Source organism: Nicotiana attenuata, chromosome 7 (genome assembly GCF_001879085.1).
Source record: "Nicotiana attenuata strain UT chromosome 7, NIATTr2, whole genome shotgun sequence".
Taxonomy (NCBI): domain Eukaryota; kingdom Viridiplantae; phylum Streptophyta; class Magnoliopsida; order Solanales; family Solanaceae; genus Nicotiana; species Nicotiana attenuata.
Genome location: NC_031995.1, coordinates 43584311 through 43594729, shown reverse-complemented (window position 1 = coordinate 43594729; position 10419 = coordinate 43584311). Strand labels below are relative to the sequence as shown.

Sequence of the window (10419 nt, the reverse complement as noted above, 5' to 3'; positions counted from 1 at the left end):
GAATTAAGTTAAAGGGTCAAGTGCCTTCGCCAAGGAGGAGAGTCCAACCTCGATCGAACGGCGACTTGATAACACAATAACAAAACACTGACACTCTACAAGGCTAAGGGCCATCGCCAAAGAGAATCCAGTCGACCTCCCTATCCGAGTTTCTCAAACTACAGTCGATGAAATCCACTCATCGAGCTCGGCCAAGGCACGATCTCAATAAGCGGAGGGACTAACTGTATGGGTCAGAATTCGACCCCACGATAATTAACAAAGGTAATCCCGTCTTAAGCTAATTCATGATTGATTAGTGGTACGACCACTCAGAATTAACGGTATCCAACCCTTATCTGATTCGATCAACAAGGCCACGGCCCGTCCGTCATCATGAAGGCGAAACCCCAACGTGGTCACGGCCACTTATTGCTAGCTCACAAAGCTCACAGCTATAAATACCAAGAGAGGAAGCCCTAGAAGAGGGGGCTTCTTCTCCTTTACTATTCAAGAGAGAGAGAGAGAGAAAGATATAACGATACACATATTATGGGAAAGTGGAACATCATTGTAAGGCTCTGAACCTCTTCATGGGAGAGACAGACCACAGCAATACTATCAATAAAAGCTTTTAATGTCTCTCTTCCTAACGCTGAGTACTTATTTGCGCATCTTTCATTTGGTCTAATAGATTATTACGGTTTGCTATGATTTTCCCGTGATTTATTTATATTGTTTACACTCATAAGGTATATGATAACTTTTGAGCAAACAAAATGGTCTTTGAAAAATCGCCTCTTGAAGTTTAGGTTTTGAAAAATGGGAGAATGAATGAAAAATCCCGTCCAAAAATTATTTTGAATAGTCGCAGTTATTGCAGTTGCGATCACAGGTTCGCAAATGCAGACGCGCAAATGCAGACACTACTTCGCAAATGCGAAGTTTGTCCTGGCATGCTGGCATCGCAAATGCGAACAAGTGTTCACAAATGTGGCCCCTGTTCTCATCGCAAATGCGACGCTGAGCTTCGCAAATGCGAAGGTTCCCTTCCCAGCCCTCTGATCGCAAATGCAAAATATCTTCGCAAATGCGGTGCTCGCATTTGCGAACCAGACTTCGCAAATGTGAAGTCTGCAGACCTGCAACATACCAGAAAAATTCCTTAAGTCCAAATCACTCCGTAGCCTATCCAAAACTCACTCGAGCCCTCGGGGCTCCAAACCAAACATGCACACAAGTCTTAAAACATCATACAAACCTGCTCATGAGATCAAGTCGCCAAAATAACATCTAGAACTATGAATTCAATGCCAAAACACATGGAATTTTCAAGATAGTTTCAAACTTTCTATTTTCTCAACCAAAGTTCCGAATCACGTCAAATCACTTTCGTTTTTCACTAAATTTCACAAATAAGGTTTAAATATTATAACGGACCTGTACCAGGCTCCGGAACTAAAATACGGGCCCGATACCAATAAGATCAAATCATTTAAATCATTGCATTTTTAGTCTTATCAATTTTCTTCAAAAATTTATTTCACGGGCTAGGGACCTCAAAATTCGATTCCGGGCATACGCCCGGGTCCCATATTTTACTACGGACTCTCTGGGACCGTCGGAACACGGATCTAGGTCCGTTTACCCAAAACGTTGACCAAAGTCAACAAAATTATCTTTTTAAGCCAAAAATTATTTTTTTCTTAAGTTTTTCATATAAAAGCTTTCCTGGTATGCGCCCGGACTGCGCACGCAAATCGAGGAGAGATAAATGGAGGTTTTTAAGGCCTTTGAATACGGAATCGGATTCTAAAATAAATGATGACCCTTTGGGTCATCACAGAAACCGTCCCAATCATGTCGGTTACTCTTCGGTATCGGTACGGTTCGGTTAAATATTGGTATTTTTTAAATTTCATACAAAAGTCACTATTAGAAGTAGAATGCAATAAAACACGTACTTGTATAGAACTTAGCCAAACTCTCTAAATATTTTTATTGTTTAAAGAGTGATAAATTAAGAAAACATCTAAGATGACCAGAAAGATCCATTAACTATTTCTACAACAACGTAAAATAAATTAAGTGTGTGTGTGTGTGTCTATATATATATATATATATATATATATATATATATATCACATGAGTGGAAATATATTAACCAAGTTGGGACTCAAAAATAAAGTCTATAGAAGATTAATTTTTAAAAAGATAAATCTAAATCATATGAAAGGAAACATATTCGACATATTGTAGTTTGCTACTCATAATCGCTAATATACCTTGTATCTTACTAGTGAATATGATGGAAATAATTTAGTTTCAATAGAAGTAGCATAATAGGTTTGGGAATTAGGATTTTGAGTTTAATTACTTGTGGCTTGTAACTGTTTTCATAATTCCAACGCCCAAGGAAAAAATAATATTTTATTATTTTTAAACTTAATGTATAGATATATTTTCACATGTAAATTTATTTGGTACGGTCCGGTAATTTTTTGATTTATTTTTGTAAAGCAAACAACCTACCCTAATTATCGGTACGGTTATAGATATATGTAGAAAGCTGCGGTTTTATTTAGAAAACCTAGAAATCGGTTCGGTACGGTATGGTTTGGTCGATTTAATCAATTTTTAAATATTCATTGACACCCCTAGGCAGAGCCACCTTATAGCAAAGGGTATCAATTGACACACCTTCACCGGAACTATATAGGTAGGTAGTTTTTATTTTTTATTTTTTATGTATCTATGTTATATGATGAATTTCATTACTCTTTTGGTAATGTTTACTTTGTATATATTTTGACAACCAATAAAAATACTATTTTGTCATCATTACAGGTACATACCACTGTTACCACCTCTATATATAGCTTTAATGTTTCAGTAGTTTGAATTCATCTACAAATATTTCTTCTTCATATCCCAATTAATCACTAATATTAAACTCACATTCTTGATTATATATCATCTTCAATGGATTCAAAGCAATCATCAGAATTAGTGTTCACAGTAAGGAGACTAAAGCCAGAGCTAATAGCTCCAGAAAAACCAACTCCACGTGAAACTAAGTTTCTTTCGGATATTGATGATCAAGAAGGTATGCGATTCCAAATTCCCGTTATTCAATTTTACTGTAAGAATTTTTCTATGGGAGGGAAAGATCCTGTTAATGTTATTAAAAAGGCTATAGCTGAAACACTTGTGTTTTACTATCCATTTGCTGGCCGGCTCCGGGAAGGAAATGGCCGGAAACTGATGGTGGATTGTACCGGCGAAGGGATTATGTTTGTCGAAGCGGACGCTGATGTTACACTTGAAGAATTTGGAGATGAACTTCATCCTCCATTTCCATGCTTAGAAGAACTTCTTTATGATGTTCCTGACTCTGCTGGAGTTCTTAATTGCCCTTTGCTTCTTATTCAGGTTAATAATTATCTCTCTTTTCTGACTTATGATTGATTACTTATGATTGGTCGCTAATTACGGGATAAGTTATCCCAATATTATCACGATAACTTATACCTACTAGAGGGTGAAATAATAATATCAAGATAAACCAATAAATTGATAATCCCAGGATTAATACAACATATAACAGTCGATAACAAATAATACCTGGATATTGTAATTCCAGCATAACTAATTACACTAAAAAAAATGCTAAATTTGCGGAGGTTTTATTTACATATTGCGGTGGTAAGAAATCTCCACAATATACTTTTACGGTGGTTTCCAAAATCCTGCAATAATGTTTGCCGCAATCAATTTGCGGGGGTTTTTTGACAGACTGTCGTTATCATATAGGTGCGGGTATTTAACGGCGGTATAACCTCCGCAATTTGATAGTTTTAACTGTTAAAGAACTTATTAAAAAATAGCGGAAGTCTAAACCCCTGCAATTTTTTTATTTAACCCCACAAATTTATAACACATTATTATTAAAGGTTAAATAGCGGCAGTTATAACCTCTGCTATCCATTGAATTTTATTTTTTTCCGCAATGGTACTCCATAACTGGTCTTATTTCAATTATATTAATATAATGAAGCATCAATAAATTATATAAATTGCTTACTGGATTCAAGTTACATCAATATATTAATAAATCATAAAATACATTAAAGTAAATTATCATTAGTTTCAAATATTTGCTTTAAACATAACTACTCAAACCATTAAACACAAAACATCAATATTATAATTAGTCTTATGTCACGACCCAATTTCTCCCTCCGTGAGTTGTCGTGACGGCACCCAGTCTCTACGACTAGATAAGCCTAACACTTTGCGAAAATAAAATAAAAGCATGAACATTAACTATTAACAGTGACAAATATCTGATATGCAACTGAATGCCACTCGGCATATGCAATTATCACCTCTGAAATGTACCAAACAATTCCCAAAACCTGGAATACCGTAAGTCACAAAATACTAAGAAGTCTTAATTGTTCTATACATCATTTCTACAGAAAGAAGGAAAAATGAACATAGGGGGATAGAGGGGGACTCCGAGGATCTGCGGGCGCGGGCAGATGTACCTTGAAGTCTACAATAAGCAGCCGCGACTGCAACTAGTGATGAGGCTAGTAAGATGAACCTTGATCTGCACACGAAAAATATGTGCAAGAAAGGCCATGAGTACACCACAACGGTACCCAGTAAGTTCCAAGCCTAATCTCGGCCGAGTAGTAACGAGATCAGGTCAGGGTCCTACTGGTATAAATATAATAAAAATAAGACAGAACGAATATCACAGTAAAATAAATACGAAAATCTAATAGGACTAGAATCAATGAAAGACAACAGCTCGGAACACAGTGATAACAACAGGGAATCTCCCAGGATACCATCCCCTAGTCGCAAACGTAAATATGCAGGGGGATCTTCCAAAATACCGTTCCGTAGTCCCAAAGTAAATATACAGTGCTGGGGGATCTCCCGGAATACCGTTCCGTAGTCCCAAAGTAAGTATACAGTACATGGGGATCACCTGGAATACCGTTCCGTAGTCCCAAAGTACATATGCAGCTAAACAATAGAATTTCAACTACAACACAGAAATCCTACAATTTAGACTAAATACAAGTCAAAGAAGAAGCAGGAAATTCACTAAGCATGCTGCACAGAGTTCAGATAAGCAATTAAGACACGTGGACATGCTGTCCTAAACTAAACAGGATAGTTACATATGCTAGTGTTGCTCAGTTAAAGGAAAACAGATATTTTACTTAATGGAAACGGAGTTTTTCAACAAATAGCCCGTGTATGCACTTGTCACCTCACGTACACGTCGCTCATATATCAAACAGTACCAAATCCTAAGGGGAGTTCCCTCACACAAGGTTAGGCAAGCCATTTACCTCGAACCAAGCTCAATCATTCCGTAACAATGCTCTTTCCACTAGTATCCGACCCCGATTGTCCCAAATCTAGCCAAAATCAATTACATAACATAATTATAACTACAAGGAACTAATCTACCTAATGAAATCAAAGCTAAAGCAAGAAATTGAAAAATCGCCCAAAAAGCCTCGCCGGGCTCACGTCTTGGAATCGGGTAAAAGTCACAAAATATGAACACCCATTCACTCACGAGTCTAACCATACCAAATGTACTCAAATTCGATACTAAAATCTCGATCAAAATCCCAAAATTCGGCCTAAGAACTTTTTCCAAATTTTTCCCCAATTTTCCAACTCAAATCCCTAATTAAAACGTGAAATCAACAATGGATTAATGGAAAACAACCAAAAACGAGTTAGTAATCGTTACCCAATAACTTCCTCTGAAAATCCTTCAAAGAATTGCCAAAATCCGAGCTCTCAAGTCCAAAATTGAGGAATGAATACAAACCCTCGATTTTCTCTCTTTTCTGCCCAGCTATGTCGCTTCTGCGAGACATCAACTGCACCTGCAGGAAAACATCGCAGGTGCGAAAGTCACTTATGAAAGCTGGGTCCGCTCTGCGGAAATGGGGGCCGCACCTGCGGAAAGTTGTTCGCTTCTACGGTTCTTCACCGCTTCTGCGGTCTCTCCACCGCATCTGCGGGCATCGCATATGCGGAACGCACCTCGCACCTGCAACCCGTTGCACTCCTCCATTTTTTCGCTTCTAGGCTTCTCCCTCCGCACATGCGATCCTGCACCTGCGGTCTCCCCACCGCAGGTGCGAAAACTCCAGAAATCTGATCACTTCAGCAACAACACAACTTCAATATTTGATCCGTCAAACACCCGAAACTCACCCAAGACCCCCGGAGCCTCAACTAAACATACCAACCAATCCTAAAACACTATACGAACTTAGTCGAGCCCTCAAATCAGATCAAACAACGCCAAAAACACAAATCACCCTCCAATCCAAACTTAATGAACTTGAAACTTCAAATTTCCACAACCGATGCCGAAGCCAATCAAACCACGTCCGAATAACCTCAAATTTTTCACACAAGTCATATCAACACTACGGACCTACTCCAACTTCCCAAAATCGAATTCCAACCCCGAATATCAAAATTCCTACTATCGGCCCAAAACTCCAAAAATTTGACTTTCGCCATTTCAAGCCTAAATGGGCTACGGACCTCCAAAACACAATCAGGACACGCCCATAATCCCAAAATCACCCAATGGAGCTAATGGGATAGACGGGAACTCCATTCCGGAGTCATTTTCACAGAGTTCTGACCACGGTCCAAATTCTAAAACTTAAGCCTCCGTTTAGGGACTAAGTGTCCCAAACACTTTCAAAAACCAAAATGAAACCTCTCGGCAAGTCACAATAGCAGAAATAGATACGGGGGAAGTAGTTAATAGGCGATCGGGGCTCTAACTCTCAAAACGACCGGCCGGGTCGTTACATCTTAAAACTAACTTTAAGCAGAACATCCACTCCAACCATTATGGACAAAAGAACTACTATGACCATTCAATCGAGTACGATACTTAATTATCTAATACATTTGCAAACAACTTCAATGGTTGCCATTAGGATTACTTCCAGCGGGTGATCTTCTTATATCCATTGGTGAAACGGATCCACTAGCCGCATCACTTGGCAACAAAACAATCAAAATAAAATATAATTAACAAAAAGTACCTCAACATTATCCTAACTAATACTAATCACTTAGCTTCAGTCAAGTATCAGTAACTTATCTAAAGCTATCTATTAGTCAAGAGAATATTTATGGCACAAAGTTAGGACACATCGAATGTTGTAAGGTATGTCAAACATCACATAGCACAAAAGTGTAAGTAAACTCTAACTGGACGTTGAAAAAAGTGATTATTCTTAAATTTTATGCTTCCATACTTTTGTTTCATAAAGAAAACAACTTCAGATAGCCTGCAACTCAAATAGCCAATTGTCTTCGGCTCATACTTTCAGCGATCAATTCCAAGGAATTTGGCTACTGAAATATCTTTCCAGTTGACAGTAAAAGCGCAAGATTCACAAGCCTCGAGAGAGTGGATGTCAAGAAAAGCAGAACAACTAGAGGGAATATGATTATCTAAACAAATGAATGAATGAAATAAAGAAATAAAGGACGTTGGCTTTGCGGAACTATAAACTTCTTTTATTCTGATATGTAAATGGAAAAGATTAAATTGACTTGCGAAGTTTGTGAATCTAAGAAGCAAGAAAGCATTCTTCAGGTATCCCAATTTAGATTAATTCTTGGTCTGATCAATCATACTTTCAAAATTAAATAAGAAAGTTATGAACTATTCTTACCGTTGAACGAGGAGGAGAAACAAATATCCCTGCAAATTCTTCAGGTATCTTCCCTTCTTTCATTATCATATACGCCTTAAAAGCATTCATTATTTGAGTGTTAACATTAATCATTTCTCTGTAGTTCTCTTGACTTTGATTGTGAGCATTCAACATTTGATTGTACTTCTCTTGGCGTTGAGAATAACATGAACCATTATTATTACTTGAAGCATTCAAATTGTTAGAAATATGCTTTAGAAGCTGCTCTCAGTAAAATTATTTTACTGTTTCAGCTATTAACTGCAGTAATTTAGTTTGAATTTGAAATAATTTTGAACTAGTCTTTAGGAGTGAACTAGTCTCTAGGAGTTAGCTATTTTCAGCATATTTTGTGCTGATTTTTTGGTCTTTTAAGTTAGTATTTCTCTTATAAATTGTAGTCCAAATGCAGTAAAATAATATAGTATTTTCAGCTTCAGTTCCTTTTACATCTATTCCAGTATATTTTTTCTATTATCTTGTCATCTTCCCAGTTATTTCCCTTAATTTCTTTTATCAAGAACCAACAATTGGTATCAGAGCTATCTTCTTAAGGGACCTAAGTAAAATCTTTTCTTGAGTGAGATGGAGACTGAAATGAGTTTTTCTCAATTGGCTCCTCCGGTCTTTGATGGTGAAAATTACCAACTGTGGGCAGTGAGAATGGAGACTTACTTGGAGTCTTTAGATCTTTGGGAGGCCGTGGAAGAGGATTATGATGTTCATCCGCTGCCTAACAATCCCACGGTGGCCCAGATCAAGAGTCACAAGGAAAAGAAAACCAGGAAATCAAAGGCGAAAGCAACTTTGTTTGCTGGTGTGTCTGCAACAATTTTCACGAGAGTTATGGCTCTCAAATCAGCAAAAGAAATCTGGGATTATCTGAAGGGAGAATATACAAGAGATGAAAGAATACGAGGCATGAAGGTGTTGAATTTAATAAGGGAATTCGAGTTGCAAAAAATGAAGGAATCTGAGACTGTCAAAGAATACTCAGATCGGTTGCTTGGCATTGTTAACAAGGTAAGATTGCTTGGTACTAAATTTAAAAATTCAAGAATTGTTGAAAAAATTCTTGTTACGGTGCCTGAAAAATATGAAGTATCCATAACTACCTTGGAAAATACAAAGGATCTATCCAAGATTACCTTGGCAGAATTGTTAAATACATTGCAGGCACAAGAGCAAAGGAGGCTTATGAGGCAAGATGGTATGGTTGAAGAAGCCCTGGCAGCCAACCACAAAACTCAAAGCAAGGGTAATTTAAAAAAAATTACCCGCCTTGTCAGCACTGTGGCAAAAAAGGTCATCCACCATTCAAATGTTGGAAGAGGCCAGATGCATAGTGCAAAATTTGCAACCAACTTGGTCATGAAGCTGTAATTTGCAAAGGCAAATATCAAAAGCATGAAGCAGATGCCCAAGTCGCCAATGAAGAAGAAGAAGATCACTTGTTTGTGGCAACTATTCTTTCAACCAAAAAATCTGATTTTTGGTTGATTGACAGTGGTTGTAAAAACCACATGACATATGACAGAAATCTTTTCAAAGAGTTCACGTCTATAGGAAATAAGAAAGTCAGAATTGGAAATGGTGATTATATTCTTGCTAAAGGAAAAGGAACTGTTGCAATCCCAACAAATTCAGGTACTAAAAAAATTTCAGATGTTCTTTATGTTCCTGATATTGATCAAAATTTATTAAGTGTTGGACAACTAATGGAAAAAGGATTTAAAGTATCCTTTGAAGACAAATATTGTTTCATTTATGATGCAACTGGACTTGAGATTTTAAGGGTTAAAATGAGAGGTAAAAATTTCTCATTTGATCCAACCGAAGATGAAGAATGGAGCCAAAAGAATCTACTAAGTGTAGATAATTCTCCAACTGAGGACATATGTGAAAATAAGGTAAGGAAGAAGTTGTCAATATTTCAGAAAATGTAATTCTGGAAGAAAATTGACAAGTCTCAAGGCAAGATGCAAATGAAGCTGAAAAACGAGCCAACTTATTTCATTAACAATCATGAGATGCAGCAAAATACAAAAGTGAACTCGATTCACTGCAAGTCCAAAGATCAGTTGGCAGATTTACGTACAAAGTCGCTTCCAGTAAAAGGTTTACAAGGGAAAAATTCAGAATTTGCAGCTTCAAAAGCAAGGAGGAGTGTTAGAAATATGCTTTAGAAGCTGCTCTCAGTAAAATTATTTTACTGTTTCAGCTATTTACTGCAGTAATTTAGTTTGAATTTGAAATAATTTTGAACTAGTCTTTAGGAGTGAACTAGTCTCTAGGAGTTAGCTATTTCAGAATATTTTGTGCTGATTTTTAGGTCTTTTAAGTTAGTATTTCTCTTATAAATTGTAGTCCAAATGCAGTAAAATAATATAGTATTTTCAGCTTCAGTTCCTTTTACATCTATTCCAGTATATTTTTTCTATTATCTTGTCATCTTCCCAGTTATTTCCCTTAATTTCTTTTATCAAGAACCAACACAAATCACTATAACGAGGTCTTTTGTCTAAACGCTCTGCCATGAACAACTCCTAATCCTAGGCACCTTAACCTTCCAAAATGCTCTTTTATCAACACCTTACCAACAACATCATTTGGCGAAATTTCAGACTCATCCACGGTGCTTTGGCTCAATGCTAGTTCAATTTTTTCC

The 10419-nt window shown here is 37.0% G+C and overlaps 1 protein-coding gene across 1 annotated transcript; it reads left to right on the top strand.

Moving 5' to 3' along the window:
• LOC109230005 lies at positions 8337-9937 on the top strand. Its single transcript, XM_019395542.1, has 4 exons — positions 8337-8774; positions 8928-9009; positions 9129-9661; positions 9707-9937. Exons 1-4 carry the CDS (start codon positions 8337-8339, stop codon positions 9935-9937), a joined length of 1284 nt encoding a protein of 427 aa, XP_019251087.1.

Excerpts from the sequence above, each read along its gene's own strand:
- LOC109230005 (XM_019395542.1), top strand. The coding sequence starts at position 8,337 with ATGGAGACTGAAATGAGTTTTTCTCAATTGGCTCCTCCGGTCTTTGAT. Across the intron at positions 9,010-9,128 it reads CCACAAAACTCAAAGCAAGG|CTGTAATTTGCAAAGGCAAA; the intron begins GTAATTTAAAAA and ends TTGGTCATGAAG. Across the intron at positions 9,662-9,706 it reads AGGACATATGTGAAAATAAG|AAAATTGACAAGTCTCAAGG; the intron begins GTAAGGAAGAAG and ends TAATTCTGGAAG.